Genomic DNA, 19,054 nt, shown 5'->3' with positions numbered 1-19,054 from the left:
GCCGTGCAGCTTGACCAAGATCAGCATTCAAATAAACATCTGACTTCGACTAATAAATGCATCTTATAGCACGCTAAAGGCTAGAAAAAAATATCTCAACGCGTTTAAAAGTGTTGCGCTTTATGCCGATCGACTGACGATGTCGGCAGATGCAGCGATCCCGAAAGGAACTCTTAGCACACTGCTACAGTCATCCCCATCCCCTGAGATCTTTAAATTGGTGACTTTTTATCTGAAGTGCCGTATCATACAAGGAAAACTGCTTTGTGTATCGATTGATTTGCTAGCCAAACTGACGGCACACCTGAGCAGCATAAAAACATTGCAGATCATTTTAGTGCGACGAAAAAAGTTTCCGGACCGTTCATGGCTTTCGTAGCTTGTCATGGTCATGGTTGGAAAAAAAATAAAGAAACCACTGACATTGCACAGCGAGGTGCTTTTTTCAACGGAGCAGTACAAAAATGCGTGCGTGTCGATGTTGAGTCGTGTGGTGCGTCGAACCGGAAGCCGTCGTATCCCACAGTTCCCGGCCATTGCCCATTTTCCCGGGAACCTATTCGCATAGCCCGTCGGAGGTTGCGAATGCCGTTTTCTCTTTATTCTCATCGTGCATAGGAATTTGCCAGTATCCGGAACGCAGGTCGAGGCTGGAAAAGTATTTCGCGCCTTGTAGAGAATCCAGGGCGTCGTCAATGCGAAGCATTGGGTACAGATCCTTGCGAGTGATCTTGTTGAGCGCCCTGTAATCGACGCAAAAGCACCCGGAGCCATCCTTCTTGCGAACCAGAAACAAAGGCGACGACCAAAGGCTACATCAAGGGCGAGTTACCTCTCGTTTGAGCATGTCAGATACGTTTTCTTCGATGATTTTTCTCTCAGCAGGAGACACGCAGTAGGTCCGGTGGCGTACAACAGATGTTCCGACTGTGTGGATTCTATGCGTTGTAGTAGTAGTGCGGCCCAACGTCGAGGAGTAAACATCGAAGGAACTTGCATGTCTCTTTAACAAAGCAAGCAGCTGTTCCGTCTGTGAAGGTGTCAAGTCGTCGCTAATGGCTGCAGTGAAGGCGGAAGAAGAAGCAAGCTCACCCCTAGGGCTGGAGGAGACGGCGCGGATTGGCACGACGCACGCAGGTTTGGGATCCGTCACGCAGGCCACCGTGGTGTTCTGAGGAAGTAGAATTTTTTCGGATGTTGTATTCACAGCGGGGACAAGTGCGGAAAAACGGTGAACTGAATGTGGTGTCAAATATCGTTAACATAAACACGCGGGTTGTACAGAAAGCGGAAGGACGAATTGTATACCCCTGGGCTGTAACCAACGTGGGTCCATCGTAAGGGGTCATCACTTTCTTCAGACGCTGGTCTAAATCAACACACATAACAGAAAATGCCGCATCCATGTCCACCAGAGCATCCACGTACACTCCTTCCACTACCACCGAAATCATGTTGCACGGGCCTGGTGGAAGAATATCAGTCCTCATTGGGAATGCAGTTTTTTCCCCAGAAACTGCATCACTTGGTTTTCCGAATGACTGGCATTGACAAATGAGGCAGGCCGAAGTGGGGAGGAGGAGCGGCGAAAGGGCGAAGGTGAACGGCGTCTGGAGTTCCGGCTGTTCCGAGGTGCACTCGATGCGGGCGGAGAGGGAGACCGGTGTGGAGGTGATGAATGGCGTTGACCTTGATAGCAAAAAGTATCTCGTTCACGCAAGTCGTAACCGCGGCGCTCGTCTTGCTGGCACTTGCGGGAGAAACGAGATATATGGCCGCGACATCCACAGTAATAGCAAACTGAGCGAGATTAGCGCCAGGGGGAAGGGTAGAAACCATGCGGAGTACCTGAAGAGAGTGCGGTCAAGTGTGCAGAGGAAGGGTCAGGCGGGATCGAACGAAAGCTGAGGGGAGAAGTGGCAGCGGCCGTCACGTACGATGGTAGCAGCAACGTCGTGTTTACTTCACTGGGAGGCATAGCAGCGACCTCCGCGTAGGTTCGTATGGGCCGAGACAAGGGTGACTGAACGTGAGCCGGAGAGTTCAGAGATGTCAGTTCCTCCCTGATAATGTAGCGTAATGCCGCTCCAGTAGAGTGTGGAGAACACGGTGAAGAAGGTGGGAAACCCATGTTCTACAACTCTTCACGTATTATGTCTCTTATGAGATCACAGAGAGGTCTGTTAGACTGTTCGCCTATATCTGGTTGTAGACAAACCGAATCCAGAATATCGAGGCGCTGACGTGTTGTGACGACGTCGGCTATGGTAGCCGGGTTCTGAGCAACCAGGGCATTGAAGGCAACAGGGCCTATACTCTTCATAATGAGGCGTACTTTGTCGGACTCCGGCATAGATGAATTGGCCCGCCGGCAGAGCGCAAGAACGTCCTCGATGTAGGACGTGTACGGCTCACCAGAATGTTATTGGCGAGTGTAGAGGGTTCTCTTCACGACTGCGGACTGAATGACCGGTGTGCTGAAACCATGTCGGAGCTGCTGCTCGAAGGCCGCCCAGTCGGGTATGTCGATGATGTGGTTAAAGTACCATGTCTTCGCCACACCGGTCACGTAGAAAGAGACGCAACGGAACTTGGCGCTATCGTCCCAACGATTAGCAACACTCACGCGGCTGTACTCATCATGCCAGTCCTTCTTGTCTTCCCCGCGAAGACCGGCGAAGAGAGGGTAATCACGCTAGTGGCTGTGTACGTAAACAGGAGGCACGGCTGAACACGGTGGGGGAGAGATGGCAGCAGTTATGGCAGCAGTGATGGCAGCAGCGCCGGCAGGCTCGTTCTGTGACATGCTGCCAGACAGTGGGGGCAATTGGCGGCCTGAACGCAGCTCCAGTGAGTCGAGCAAAGTGGGAGAGGACCGAGGACTGAAAATACACCTCCACCACGTATGACGTCTGGGTTGAGACAGCGTTTATTCAGCCAAGGGCTCAGCAGTGAACGGGCAGTCTGAGACCGAGTGCGCACACACCCGTTCATGATTGTGGTGACACCCAGTGAAGATGAGGACAGGGACCCAGGCGTATGATGATGATTATGATAATGCATATATGAGAAAAAGCGCATAAGGAATGCCCACAATATTTTTAAGGATGATTCATCGGTCGCAGTAAGTTTGAGTGAGTTCAAGTATATACGGGCTGAAGGAAAAAAAACACTTGTAGCGACCACTATTAGAGCAGCATTCGGTTGCAGTATGAGTGTGCAAATGATGGTTTCGTGGGCCACGTGAATATGATGTATTATATGGTGAAGTGTGAATTTTTAATAAGTTGTGAAGTAGTTGGAACATCTGTCTTATTAGTGTTGGTTTATTGTGGTATTGTATTTTATGATGCCATCATTACTAAACAGAGAGGTTGGTCTGCTAGTCTAAACTTGTCTATACAGAGCTTGTCTATTTTCTTTGACCTTTCCCTGTTCTAAGGATCTGTCACTGGGTAAACTAGAGTCGTAAAGGGCAGGCATATTGCAGTACAGATCGCATGGGGGTTATATAGGCGTTTTGTTTGGTATTCTGTATTGCGTGATTAAGACGTTTTTAAAGATGATAGTCTTCTTTGGGTACCTTCGACGCAAAAATTTGGTCTGTCTGCCTGTCTGTTTGTCTGTTTGTCCACCGTTACCGGGAACCGGGTACATTAAACAGCACATGCCGATACCCTGAACGACCGACCCCACCTGCAGCGCCCACTAATGTTGCTCAAGAATCAGCGTTCATACGTGTGCAATTGTCAATTAAAAAGCAATTATTGCGCATATCTGAGGCACCATAACAACACGTATATCTTCTGTATGTTCGTCTTTTACTAGAAAAGGCACACATAAGTAATTCTAAGGATCATAGCGCTTATCACACTGTGCTGACCATGCAATGCTTACACGGCAAGGCGAGTGTTTCCAGCGCTTTGCTGAGAAGACACGGTGGTGGCCCCTACCCGTCGCCTTGCGTTCTACACCTTATCACCTCTGAGACGAGCGCAACCACCCGTCTCAGGGCCACGTGCTTTGTTTTCAAAAAAAAAACTGCCAAATGGCACTTATGTTTCACATGTGACGTGACTTCATGCGCTCGTTCACCTCCGCTGCACGCTCGAGGCACTCTAACGCAGTGCCTCCAGAATACCATTCATCGATTTTTTTTTTGCACAGAACATCAAATAAATGTTTTGTTCACTCTCTCCACACGCGAGACTGTCGTCTTTCGACGACATTTGCAGATTACATGCAGATACGGAGCCATTTTTGTTTATCAAAAATTGTCGCTTCCTGGCTCAGTTTTTTTTTTTCATATCTCCGAAGTTACTCTACTGACCATTTCATACTGTCTTTTTTGTAATAGTTGATTGATTGATTTGTGGGGTTTAACGTCCCAAAACTACCATATGATTATGAGAGACGCCGTAGTGGAGAGCTCCGGAAATTTTGACCACCTGGGGTTCTTTAACATGCACCCAAATTTTTTTTTGTAACAGTTCAAAACTCTAGGATTTATTTTTAGGCATCCTCTTAGTGCACACACGACGAAGTGGAACACCAATGGCATAAGGCTTTATGGCACAAAGCGCAAGCTTTATTGCCCAATTCAAGTTTATTGAGGTGAATTCGAATGATAGTGCAGATGATGCTGGCACAACTGGAAAATGTATATTACAACTTGGCGAAGTATAAATAGCAAGTCCTGGAGTATTTGGTCTTAGCAATGACAGTAAGCTTCTTTTCTTACTCAATGTTAGCACAGATACGAGTATGTGTGAGTGTTTTTTTTTTACTGCGGAGCGGTTATGTTCCAGGTCTGTCGTGTGACGTAAACAGAAAATGTCCATAATCATGAACCGTATTTTAAGAAAACGCGAGAAGATGAAAACATAGTCAATCCAAGACAGGCGAGCGGCCCGCCCTCTCTGCTGTGACACAGCCTTGCGCGAATCAGTCACTAATAATTTCATAACATTTTTTTATTCCTCGAGAAAAGTCAGTTGCGAAAGCCTGCAGTGTTTGATGTTCTTTGTTTTCGTTGCAATTGAAACAAAACACGGGCTTTTACTTGTGTACCAAGAGTAGCGCTTAGTTGTCGCGCTGCGGTTGCGATCATTACCAATACAGAGAAATTGCAAACCCCGCAAGGTAGAGAAAGGGTTAGAGAATAGACCTTCTGGTTTCGTGGAAAAGTAGGCGATTGTCTATTTTTCCTTGTTCAACACAGAGGAAGTATCGAAGGCTCGGCAGTTCAGCATCAAGCATAGTCTAATCTAGGCTGATCCTCCACAGTCTACGGCTACGTAAACTTAAATTTCGCACAAATTCCTGTAATCACTGCTGTATTGCTTCGAAATTACTATCTTTAATTTATGTTATGTTTGCTCAATAGGGATATTATGAACTACCTTTATGAATACCTTGATGTGAAGGAACGAATCAATCTAGACAGAAATATATTCTTTCTTCACTTCATTGTCATTATTTCAGTCATCATAAGTCGCTTATTAGAAGAGAAAATGAAGCTCCAAGTTTCATACCTCTATGCTGCGGTGAAACGTCAGTACAAAAACGTTAAAGTGTAGACACAAATTGGCGTTTTTTGTATTTTGTAGATATTCATTGAATAAAACTTTTCTAATACATGCCAAGTTTCGACTTTTTGTCTCTTACTACAAAGTGTATATTCTTTTAGCGATAAATCATTACGTGGTCAAGAGCAGATATCTTGAAATTCGTGACGTCGAGGTGATTGGTACGAGACCTTCTTTTGTGCATTTTTTTCACTTAGCGAGCCTGTTCAGTGCTAATTCTAGTGGTGCTTGTAGTATTGTGATAATGCATACAAGAATGACATCCCTTTTTCTCTAGGATCCCTCGGCCAGGTCTGCGCCACCTGCAGGGCACATAGCCCGAAGTGAGTGGAACTTCGGGCACAAATGCTGGCATTCCCAGTTTGTAACCAACACGGTTGTCAGAATTTTTTTTGTGGAGGTATAAGGGGACCTCAACCGGAACCTCCAGGCACTTATATATGCCATTGGCAAGTCTTACACTTCAAAGCTCTTTCAGGCTTCTAGATTTCTCACAAAGTTATTATATGGCGTTCTGATCGATTCAATGTATTAAAATTATATTGATTCAGTTTTCATAGTTTTGGAAGTAAATCACTTCCAGAATTCTGAATACAATATTGCTACATGCATGTTGACATTTTGCGGGACGTTGCGCATGTTTGCCTGACGAAGAGTATGAAGAGTCTCCGCTCCGTATCTGGCGCCACATCGTCAAGGATCTTGACTTGACTTGACTTGGTCTACCGGTTAAGCTGCTTGTGGTGGTTCGAAATATAGTTCATCCACAACCTCATCGATACGGCGCCTTTTTTTTTCCGTAACATATTTGGTGAAGGTGTGGGGTAGTTCCTTTAATCTCCTGGTTCGGCAGCGTGGTTACTTCCTGTCCCAAGTAGACGTACTCATTTAGAACTAACTCCAAGTGCAATGCTACCTATCTCGAAGCGCTGTTTTCTTTCGAAGTTGTGGTGCATTACTTTCGTTTTCTGCAGATTCTTCTATGACCTACACTTCTGCTCTTTTTGTGTAATTCAGTAATCATGAATTTCAATTCGCTGCTTGAGTTACTTAACAATGCGATGTCATTAGCGAAGTGCAGGTTATTAAGGTACTCTCCATCAATTCTTATTTTTAACTATTCGCATTTCAGGCCTCTGAAAAACTCCTGTAAGCACGCGGTAAACAGCAATGGTGAGATCGTATCCCCTTGTTTTACACCCTTCTTAGTTAGCATTGTGTAGCTTTATTGATGGAGCTATATGGTGGCAGTTGATTCTCTGCTGACTTTTTTTATGATGTCCACATATGTTTTGTCGGCGCCTTGATTCCGCAGTGTTTTCTTTACTGCTGATATCTCTACTGAATCAAATGCCTTCCCGTAATCTGTGAAGGCTATTTATAGTGGTTGGGTGTATTCTAAGCATTTCTCTCTCACCTGATTGATGATATGAATGTGGTCGATTGGAAAGTAGACTGTTCGAAATCCTGCTTGTTTCTTTGGTTTAATGAGTCCTATTGTTCTCTTATTTCTGTTAGGAATAACCTTTGTAAATAGCTTATATACGATAAATAGCAAGCTGATCGGCCTGTAATTCTTCAAGTCCTCGTCGTCTCTTTCTTTTGAAAGAAGATGATGCTAGCATTTTTCCAAGAATCTGGACCCCCCCCCCTTCCCCATAAGGAGACACCTCGTAAACAGGGTGGCCATTTTTTCTGACACAATCTGTCCTCAGCCTTTCAGCAGATGTGATGTCACTTGTTCCTCACCAGTAATATTGCTTCTTTACGTTCCCTTCAAGGCTTTCCAGACTTTTGTCATTACTGGTGGGAGGTGATCTGGGTAACTGCTGATTCTTACAATGAGGTCATGGTTGTCCCGGCTACTGTACATATCTCTGTAAAACTCCTCCGCTACTTTAAGCATCCTATCTATACTATTAAATACTTTCCAAATAAATACTTCCTTGTCCCTTATTGTATACATATGGTTTTTGCCTATGCCGACTTTCCTCATCACTACTTTGACGTTTCCTTCGTTCTTTAGAGCATGTTCAATGGTTATCTTGTTCTAAATTTTTACTTCGGATACCTTGCGTTTATCAATTAACTTCGACAGTTCAGCTAGTTCTACTTTGTTTGTTGTGTTTGAGTTGTTCATGCTTTGACATTTTTATTTGAGGTTCTTCGTCTCCTGGGACAGCTTTCTAGTGTCCTAACTATCATACCTCCAACTGCCACTGCACATTCCGTAATGATACTCGTCAGTTTATCATTCATTGCGTCAACACTAAGGCCGGTTTCCTCGATAAGAGCCAAGTATCTGTTCTGAAACGAGACTACGAATTCATGTACTTTCCCTCTCAGTGCTAGCTCATTAATTGGCTTCTTGCATATTAGTTTTTTTCGTTCCTTCTTCTAGTCTAGGCAAATTCGAGGCCTTATCCTTCTAAGGTCACTGCATTGTACTTTGCTCAGCACTTCCACATCTTGCACGATGCCTGGATGTGCACTCAGTATTAGTTCTATTTCGTTCTTACTTTTGGCCATTATGGCTCCTTCATGTCTACTTGCGGTTTACTCGTTTTCGATGAAAGTATTCAAGATCGTTAAGAGTCCATTCTACAAGTTCTACGAATGGCTCCTCTCTGGCATTTCTAGTACCGATGCCATAATCCTCCATTGTCTGGTCTCCAGCCTGCTTCTTCCCTACATTGGCCTTGAAGTCGCCCATTAATATACTTTCATGTGTTTTACTTTGCTCATTGCTGATTCTACATCCTCATAGAAGCTTTCAACTAATAATACGTTGCCATGGCTTGATGTAGGCACGTAAGCCTGTAGCACCTTCACATTGTATCGCTTATTGATTTGAATAACGATACCTGCCACTCTTTTATTATAACTATAGTCTTTCTCTATGTTATCAGCTATATTTATGTGGAAAAGGAACCTCAGCCCCTGTTTTCTTCTATCAGTCAAGCCACGATAGTGAATAACGTGCCCATTCTGCAGCACTGTTTAAGCCTCGCCTGTCCTCCTAACCTAACTGAGCCCTATTATATCCCATTTAACACCATGTAGCTGCACGGAGAGCCCAGATGACTAGCCTCACCAGATAACGTTCTAGCATCCAAAATTAGCATGCTCAGGTTCAATGCACTATTTATTCCCATTCAATATACCTAATGGTGAAATTTTCAGTGCAAAAGAAATAGTCGGAGACCATTACAGAGCTATTCTTCTCACAGTGTAAAAAACAGAATAAACACTTTTGTAATTGTTGCACACTGCAACAGATCAATACGCAAGTCTGCTAGACTATTGTCTGTCTTACTTGCTCTACCTATTTTTAAGGAAGCGCTATCATAAGTACTCACCACTTCCAAGGCAAAAGAAAACCAACGTGCAAGTCACACACAAATGAAAATTTCGATATTTCATTTTTGTTTTCCTCAAACTACTTGGAGTGAATACCTAGAAAACAAACGATTAGTCATCATAACATACATTTTCAAAATGCATATTTAATTTTTATTGCAGTAAATAAGCACATGAATATATTGTTATGGCAACAAAACACGCAGCAGAAAAGCATGACGGTGATTATGAAAGTCCCATCTACTGGCAATAAAAACACAAAAATCTCCAGCGGTGTTTTGCCAGTAACAGCGTAATATAAAACGTATAGTAATAATAGCTAAGACTTCATCGTTTGAGATAAATTGAGAATGATTACATCCACTAAAAATACTATTTCGAGTAAAAGGCAGCTCTCAAGGCCTGTATATGGACCGGGGCCGTTGTCCCCTCCCCTTTCTCCAGATTTTGAGGAAGGGCGTCTTACTGAAAATTCTAAAAATAGGTTTTTCTCGCGAATTGCGAAGAAATTCAGCAAGTGTCTCTCCCCCTCCCCACCAGGAAAAAATTCAGGCTACGTGACTGCGCAGGTCTAACTTCTTTACGTCACTGAGTTTCAATGCGTGGGCATGAAATAGAATGCGTAATACTACAAGTGGTTCTACACACGTTTCTACACACAGAAGGCAAAAGGTAAGGTCATCATTGGACTCTCTTTGGGAAACACATTCTTAAATGCATGCAACGACCAGCGCTTAGCTCGAAACGTGGGATGCTATCGTTTCTACACAACGCTTCCCCGCAATATTCATGTAAAAGAAGCGGCGCTGATGACGCTCTTCAGATCGGTTTAAGTAAAGCAAAAACCATCGACCTTTATCATTTGGCTGTGGAAGGGGAAAAAGCACGGGACGTACACAACACTGTGCACTATGCACCGCTATGCACTACCACGCCTTGTTCCCTTGCACAGAGAAAAGATGACTGAAGGTGCACTCTTCGACCTATAAAAATTTTTAAGCTGTGCGAGAACTTGTGCACTGAAAACCCACCAGAGGCGAATGTGCCACAGGAAAATGGCGTATATATATATATATATATATATATATATATATATATATATATATATATATATATATATATATATATATATATACATATATATATATATATATATATATATATATATATATATATATATATATATATATATATATATATATATATATATATATATATATATATATATACACGCCAAGCCTGCAGATGGCGCTGACTAACACATCATCATCATCATCATCAGCCTGACTACGTCCACTGCAGGACAAAGGCCTCCCCCATGTTCCACCAGTTAACCCGGTCCTGTGTTTAGACAAAAATGTTTAACGATTTCGAGTACTTCGTACTCAACTATGGGATAGCACTGAGCCGTCCCGCATAGCATCATGGTTATAATTGCTGCTGCCAATTTATACCCGCAAACTTAATCTCATCTGCCCACCTAACCTTCTGTCTCCCCCTAACCCACTTGCCTTCTCTGGGAATCCAGTTAGTTACCCTTAACGACCAGCGGTTATCCTGTCTACGCGCTACATGCCCGGCCCATGTTCATTTGTTCTCGATTTCAGCTACGATATCCTTAACCCCCGTTTGTTCCCTAATCCACTCTGCTCTCTTCTTGTCTCTTAAGGTTACACCTACCATTTTTCTTTTCTTTGCTGACTGACACTCCCATGTTTCAATTAACATATAAACCCAATAAAGTGGCTGCGGAAATGACCACCTTGATAGCTCAGTGGTTAGAGCATCTAACGCGTTGTTCGAAGGTCGTATGTTTGGTTTTTGCTCACGGCAAGTTACTTCCTCACCCATTTTCTTTTTTCCTATTTACATTACATTGGCTCTAATAACTTCCCCTATACATTCCTTGGCATTATTATCTGTTAGATCTCAATATTGTTGTGTCAAAGCACGAAAAAACGACCCCTTAGGTATACACTTCTTTTTCTTATTCATTAACGAGGGTGTCGTACTGGCAGACTTGGTGCCGTTAGGTTGTATACGAGGGACTATTGGTCAGCTGTCCGCTCGCCGCTCGTAATAAGCTCACGTGCTACGTGACACCACACAGGCTTATGAAAGGGTGTTCCACACTCGCCGCCATGGCTGCAGATGGCGTTGACAGACACCCCCACGTTTAAATTCACATATAAGCCCAATAAAGTGGCTGGGAGGATAGCCGCCGTGATAGCTTAGTGGTTAGAGCATCGAACGCGGTATTCAAATGTCGTAGGTTCGATTCCTGCTCACGGCAAGTTATTTTTTCACCCAAATTTCTTTCTATATATATATATATATATATATATATATATATATATATCTATATATATATATATATATATATGGGAAAGGAATGCATTATTCAGAGTGGACTATTCGCGGAGGAGCGTGGTACCTAACACATGCTTAAAAAATTACCCGCAGTTAACTACCTTCTTGGGGCACTTATGCAATTATTTATACTGTTGTCATCATCTTCGAAACTTATGCCCGACTACTTGCTTCAACAGCGTCACGACCACCAGCCACAGCTGTTGCCCACATGTCCCCTTGACAAAAATAGGTGCTTTATCGACCAGTAATGACACCTATGAAGACCAACCACATACTGCTGATGAAGGACAGCGACAACTATATACGTGTGGGCTCTCCCACTTTCGTATTGCTTCCATAATGTGGCCAAGTTAGCGTGCTTACATCATGAACGTATTAGCAGCGCGAAAGAAAACAAGGACAAGCAGAGGGATGAAAGACAGTGGCACCGTTTATCGTTCCTCTGCTTGTAAACAATTTCTTTCGCGCTATTTATTTGTCCATAGGGCTATTGTTTTTATACATGCATACTTCTTCCATTTTGGCTTGATGGGGAGCTGCAAAATACCCCGTATTTCTAATTCCTTTAGTATGAAATTTGGTAGAGAAATGACTCATGGCGATCACCATTCCCGCAGAAAAACAATAAGACTCCTCTAAACTGTCAGTGTCTCCATTACTCAAACAGAGTGCTTAAAATAATTCATTTGAGACGATAAACTTATGCATTATAGGTACATTTAAAATTTTTTTGCTTCCTTATATTGCCTATAATTAACACGGTAGATGCAATACAATAATATTTATGACGCCTTAGAGGTGTGGAAGAAGTGGTCTGTACTCACCTCTACTTGTTCCGGTACATATTGTTTCATAGCTCTCAAGAAGCGCCAGACATCTACAGAAATTGTATTTCTTTTTTGATGTTTAGACGACATAAAAATGGGCATTTCCAATTAACAGATGCGGCGTTTCGTTTGAGCCCTGTAGCAACATTTTTGTCTACATTTTATAGGAAAAACAGAAACGAGTGCCGCTCAGTTGCAGTCACCAGAACAATTCTTATTGTTCTACTAAACTTTTCCAACACTAACGGTACCAGATGTGTTGCATTTCATTTCTTACTGTAAAAGAGTTTTACAGTATGGCTTGTTACACATGCAAAATCAATTACAACAATGTTATCAGATTTCGCGTCTATGAACTTATTACATATGGCAAGAGAGAAGTAGTGCTTGATTGTTTAAATTATGCTTTACTGGATCTTCTGTTACCTGTCTTAGCAACCAGCTGTCCGTGAAAGTGGTCGAGTTCATACCATTATATTATTCTATTCTACATCGAGCTCCAATGCATCGACTGGCCCTATTACTGTCTCTCTATTCTCTGGCCTCTGTTTTTAATGAGTCCGCACAACATTTTCTGTACTGCGACTTATCTTTTGGTTAATGCAGTTACTGATTCTATCTATTCATTCGTGTTCTACCGTTGTCTGATTGCGCTGAACAATGTTGAAAGCTGAACCTTACGGCATCACACAAAAGTTTATTAAAAGCATGTAGCTAATTTGCACCTATTCAACACCGAAATAGTCAATGGCATTTTGGCAATGAAACTTACCTTCCCAGGCAATATACTCTCCCTGAACCTTGCAAGCAAAGCACTGCGTGGAAGCATCAGTGTTGCAGGCGTAGCTGAACGAGCGGAGTAACAGTGATGGAGGAAGCAACAAAAAGGGAGAAGGCAGGGAGGTTAACCAGAAAGACATCCGGTTGGCTACTCTACACTGGGGGATAAAGGAAGGGGACAAGAAAGACGAGAAAGAGAGAAGAGAGGGAAAAAAGGGGGTGGGGGAGAGACTGACAGTAATTTCACTGCAGCGTGTAGAACTCTACCGCATGTCAGAGGCGTTCACACAAGCCTGTCTTTCTCAGGAAACGCAGCAGGGCTTTCACTGCCTTGTGGGCTGTCGATGCATGTGTACATTGCTGTAATAGCACCTGCACAAAAAGAGGCCGATCATCCAGTCGCCGCATTGCGTTGGCAAGTACTTGTCTCTCTGAGGCAAATCGAGGACAATGACACAGCAGGTGTTCGATATTTTCGTCGGTGCCGCAAACATCGCACGCCGCACTGTCAGTAATTCTGATTAACGTGGTATAAGCTTTCGTGAAAGCAACTGCCAGCCAAAGGCGATAGAGAAGCGAACCTTCACGTCGATGTAGGCCGGGTGGAGGCCGGAGTTGTAGTGAAGGGTCGAGCTCGTGCAGTCGTGTACGTCGTATGCTTGGTGTGTTCCACTCAGTCAGTGTGAGACTGCGGGCCAGTTGACGAATCTGCCTCGCCGCATCCGCTCTTGAAAGTGGTATCGGAACGCTGTTCGCTTGTTTATGTGACGTGCGAGCAGCATGATCTGCAGAATCATTGCCGCCTATACCACTATGCCCAGGTAACCACTGAAAGACGATGTCATGGCCTTTTTGTATTAACAGGTGGTGAAGTTTCGTGGTTTGGTAGGTCAACTGGTCGTGGCATCCGCGTCGGAGAACAGATATCAGGCACTGTAACGCTGGTTTTGAGTCAGAAAACACAGCCCATTTACCTGGTCTTTCTTCTGAATTGATGTGTTCCAGTGCATTGCGCAGAGCCTCGAGTTCTGCCGTCGTCGAACTTGTCACATGTGAAGTCTTAAAACACCGAGTTATCCCTTGTGATGGTATAACCACTGCTCCACCTGAACTAGACGGCGTAGTAGAGCCATCCGTGTAAATGTGCACGTGGTTACTGTAGTTTTCTTCCAGTAGGGATAGACTCAGTTGTTTCAGGGCATGTGTCGGTAAGTCTGATTTTCTCCTCATTCCTGGAATCATTAAGTGAACTCGCGGCCGGCTCAAGCTCCAAGGAGGAAGCAGTGGCTTTGATGCAGGTGCGTATGTCTCAGCAAACTATGAACGATGCTTGGAGACAATAGTGCCGTATGTCGTGCGGGGCCTTTCAGCAGCTAGGCTCGCCAGGTGGTGAGAAGGGGTCCTGGCATAATGCCTGAGGTGCATGCGCATCGTCTCGGTATTAATATGCGTATTTATCGAGTGATCTTGAGCGATGGCAAAGGTTTCAGTCGTTGAAGCACTGCGGGGTATTCCAAGGCATATCTTAAGTGCTTGGGCTTGAATGCTCTGAATTGCGCGCAGGTTGGCCTTGCCGGTGTTAGACATTGCAGGTAAGCTGTACCGTAAGAATCCGATAAACAGCACTCTGTACAGTTGTAGCATGGATGATATGGGCACTCCCCAATTTTTTCCTGCAAGGAATTTGAGCATGTGGCATGTTGCGATCAGCCGCTTCACGTGTGGAGTCCACGACAGGTTTCTATCTATTATGACTCCCAAGAACCTGTGGCTTCTGGTGAACGATATGTATTCTTCATTAATCGATATACTGTAAGCAGACATTGGTTTCCGCGTGAATGCTACCACTGCACATTTTCCGCAGGACACCTCGAGGCCTTGTTTACGAAGATAGCATGACGCCGTTGTAGCAGCCTTCTGAAGGCGGGCGCGAAGCTGAGGCCTTGTCACACCTGATGTCCAAATGCAGATGTCATCAGCATAGACAGAAAGTTCTACAGTGCTAGGTAGCTGCTCGACTAGACCAATGAGAGTTAGGTTGAAAAGGGTAGGGCTTAGCACTCCTCCCTGAGGAACTCCTCGGCTGCTGTAATAATCAGGTGTTGGGCCATTCGCTGTCATCACGTAAAATGATCTCAGCTGTAAGTAGCTGTACACCCACATATATATCTTGCCACCAAGACCTACTGTTTCCAAAGCACAAAGGATGGCTTCATGGGTGACATTGTCGTAAGCCCCCTTAACGTCTAGAAACAGGGCGGCGCACAGTCTCTTACAGGCTTTCTGGTGTTGAACATATGTCACCAGATCAACAACGTTATCGATTGACGAATGGCCGCGCCTGAATCCGGTCATGGATACTGGTTAGATTTTGTAGTGCTCTAAATACCACTCCATTTGTGTTAGAATCATTCGTTCCATCGTTTTTTCCACACAACTGGCAAGTGCGATAGGACGGTATCAGGCAATATCCAAAGGAGATTTACCAGCCTTTAGAAGTGGAATGAGGCGACTTGACTTCCATGCCTGGGGAACAGTACCAGTCTGCCAGGAGTCATTGTATAGGCGTAAGAGTGCCTTCCAAGCTTCGTCTCCAAGATTACAAAGGGCACGATAGGTAATGCCGTCAGGACCGGGTGCTGAAGAACATCTGCACAGAGCCAGTGCCGCCTCTAGCTCATCCATAGAAAACTGGCATTCCATACGGGGATCACGTGAGGGCGGTGGGTTGTCAAAAGTTACCGTTCTTGATACTGCGAAATTGGAATCACCGACAATTCTTCTACAGAAAGATTCTGCGACGTCAATCTCTCTGCATCGAAGGTGAAGTACCAGAGATGTAAACGGGTGTCGCTGACCCAAGGTTGGGCTAAGACCCCGGACAGTTCGCCATATCAGTGATAGGGGCTTTCGTGGATCCAACGACTCGCAAAAGGATGTCCAACGTCGCCTAGCCAGTTTATCCATGTGCCGCTGCATTTTCTTTTGAATGCGTCTAGCCAGCCTCAAATCATCCATGCACTTTGTCCGTCGGTACCTTCGTTCTGCACGACGGCGTATTGCGCGAAGTTTCTCAAGCTCAATGTCGAAATCGGTGCGCTTGTGACTAGTCAAATGTGTATGCGTGGTATTCTGCAGGACATCCTTTATCGAGTCCTCTAGGTTATATGATGAGCCGTCGGTACAGCAGTCTTCCATTAACATTTTGAATTTCGGCCAATCGGTGTACTTGAGGCCTCTTGAGGACTTGGAGCTGGTGAAACCTTCTATACACAGGTAAGTTGGTATATGGTCGCTGCCCCGCGTTTCCAGATCCGAAAACCAGTGCACTTTCCTGATAAGTGAGCGAGAAACCAATGTAAGGTCCAGGCAGCTGCTATAGGCTGATCCGCGTAAATATGTAGGGCTTCCATCGTTACAAACGCAGAGTTCGTACTCCGAGGCTAAGGACACCAATTTGTTTCCTCTAGAGTTGTCTCTGGAGCTTCCCCATAGGAAATGGTGGGCATTGAAGTCGCCAGTGATCACCCATGGCCTTGGAGTCAATGTCAGAATACCGCGTAAGCGCTCGCAGTCAAGGCGGCTTGATGGAGATAAGTAAGCTCCGATAATCGTGAAAGCAACCTTATCCTTCTTCACAGTAAGGCACACATACTGAGCTAACAGTGATGCGCCACACATAAAAAGTAAAGCAAAAGAGATGTGGACCCTTGAGTTCCAATACGGAAAAAAGCAGTGAAGTAGTACCTGTGGGCGAGTCATTATTCGGGTTGGGGGAGGGGGGTAACAAATGTTTAGCGTATCTGTTCCTTTTACATTAAAGCTTATGTAGCTCGGCACAAATGGAGTTAGCATGACCGTGATAGCTCATCATCCTGACAGAGATTATGTACCACAAAATTAGGGCAAATGCCACAGCTCACCACTGCCTGTAATAACCCTGATTGTGAGAGAACAAGTCGAGATGGAGAGAGAGAAATAAAGAAATAAGGAAAGAGGGAAACATACAAATAAATAGAAAAAAGTATATAAAAAAGAAAAATAGCGAAAAATTACAGAACCTTGCACTACACCATGCGACGCTTAAAACCGCGAGACTGGATGATCCTGAAGAATAATATGGTTGCTACTAGGTTGTCTCTATAGAACTTAGCCAGGTGACACAGATTGCCCTAGGTTGCTTTTAAATCGTCAGCAGTTTTTGGGCAGGCGATGGCTAGATTCCTTTTGCATTCATTCTGTTTTTTTTTTCATTCATTCTGAGCAAAGATAAGTTGGTTGAGATAAATGAGGGATTTCACGTCCCAAAACCACAGATGTTTATGAGAGGCGCCGTAGTGGAGGGCTCCGAAAAATTTGACTACCTGGGGTTCTTCAATGTGCACCCATTATCTGAGCACACGGGTCTACAGCATTTTCGCCTCCACCGAAAGTGCAACCGCCGCAGCCGGGATTCAATCCCGTGACCTGCGGGTCAGCAGCGGAGTACCTTAGCCACTAGACCATGAACCGTGGCGGGGCGAGCACAGAGAGGTTCGAGCCAAAGTACAGACAGTCGCATGTACGGCAGGAATGTCCAAACTCTCGTGACTCCCGAAACTCGTACTGCAACCAAGCATGCGCACCTCTTGGGCTCGCCGTCGTTGGCGTAGGCCTTGCGTCGCTTCGGTGTCTTCTCGCAGTTGCCATTGTCTATCACACTCCCAAGACGTACTCGCTGTCCTCGACTCGCCACGCTCACTCCACAGCCACTTGTTGGGCTAACTGCTGCCTCGCTCATTTTTAGCGGGCCAGTAGTGCGCGTTGGGGTTTACCCGATTTCTGTGACATATAGTTCCTTTTGAATAAAGTAGCTGTCTGATAGACAGCACGTGCACGTACTCACTTTTTTTTTCATGGCTAAGAAATTCGCAGCTATCTTAAACAGCTTTGATGTTATTTTTGCCGAAAAGAAATAAATTTATCAAGGGGCAATATTTACACCCACGTACCCTCTAGCCAAATACAACCATCTTAACCAGTCGGCTATCCGTGCACGCAAGCAGTGTATGGCATAGCGAGGTGTAGTGTGATGTGGCGAGGGAAGAGAAATGGAAGGGAGCGTAAGGAAGTGGGAGTGGAAGAGGTGAGAGAGGAAAACGTCACACAGTATGAATCAGAAAGAGAAATGGAGAGGAACGCAGAAAGAAAAAGACAGCCAGAGAGAACATCGACGAAAGACAGAAGGATGTAGAGAGAAAACATAGAGGGAATGAGTAAGGAAGCATTGCGTCGTCTAGTCACCAAACACCGCAAAAGCTGGTCTAGTCGCGCATGCGCATATGCTAAGCCACCCCAGCGACGGAGACATTGCGCATATCCTGACTGAACCCGATCACGTAGAATGATTCAGGGCACATGGGCGCGTCCTGAAAAAGTGCGTAGAGTTGATGAGGAAGTCAAGCATGTCGAAGATATCGGCGAGTCGCTCAAGGGAGAGTACGAGTGGTGACGTACCTGCGCTTCGCTGTGCCAAGCTCGGCGCGACTTAGGCAAACCGTCCGCATTTTCTGTTTTGTTGTTTGCATTTTGAGGAATAACGAGTCAGTCAGGGGGGATGGGGGGGGGGGCAGGTGGGCTTGTATCACACTTGGTAGATTTTGGGTGAGACCACAAGCTTAGTTTTTCTTAAGATCTTAGGTGGGAAATCTAGCAATAGTGACACATTTGTCTTCTATTCGTTCATATAGGAGCAATTATGCGGTTAAAGAAACCATGACAAGTGTAGTATACCTTGCTAACTGCAGCGGTGTAGCTGCTGTCTGCACCTTGCGTCCACATAGTGTGTCAAAGACACCGTGCGATCGTTGTTAGGGTGCATTATGCATCCTCTTGAGCAGCTTAGAACATCTCAAGTTAAACTCAACTAGTGCCTCTTTGTTCATAGCACCAACAGGCCAAATTTTATTCGTGAAAAAAATTGTCAGGACTCTAATGATTTGACACTCTGGCATCTCAACAGTCATTACATGTGAACAAAGATATTGTCAATGTGCTAATCTTGACGAAACAATGAGATGCACAGTCAAGCGAAACGCCATTGTCAAGATATCTCAAAGTACTTATACACTTCGTGCCACTCATAGC

The 19,054-nt window shown here is 44.7% G+C and overlaps 1 protein-coding gene and 1 non-coding gene across 3 annotated transcripts in view; one reads left to right on the top strand and one right to left on the bottom strand.

Annotated features, from left to right (window-relative positions):
• LOC119179143 (uncharacterized) overlaps window positions 1-12,268 on the bottom strand; it is a 56,206-nt gene extending 43,938 nt beyond the window's left edge. For both annotated transcript variants that reach the window (XM_075868223.1, XM_075868224.1), the window contains exons 1-2: window positions 12,146-12,268; window positions 8,948-9,044 (exon numbers count right to left, since the gene is read on the bottom strand). In XM_075868223.1, the coding sequence (XP_075724338.1) occupies window positions 8,948-9,044; window positions 12,146-12,250 (202 nt within the window). In that variant the 5' untranslated portion in view covers window positions 12,251-12,268. The remainder of the gene's footprint in view (window positions 1-8,947; window positions 9,045-12,145) is intronic.
• On the top strand, window positions 11,169-11,241 carry TRNAP-CGG (transfer RNA proline (anticodon CGG)). The gene has a single exon. It is a non-coding gene; the product is annotated as a tRNA-Pro (tRNA).
• Window positions 12,269-19,054: the final 6,786 nt, after the last annotated feature.

The sequence above is a fragment of the Rhipicephalus microplus genome, chromosome 7 (genome assembly GCF_043290135.1).
Source record: "Rhipicephalus microplus isolate Deutch F79 chromosome 7, USDA_Rmic, whole genome shotgun sequence".
NCBI classification, from domain to species: domain Eukaryota; kingdom Metazoa; phylum Arthropoda; class Arachnida; order Ixodida; family Ixodidae; genus Rhipicephalus; species Rhipicephalus microplus.
The sequence above is the reverse complement of the archived record's forward strand: the minus strand, read 5'-3'. Positions and strand labels throughout refer to the sequence as shown.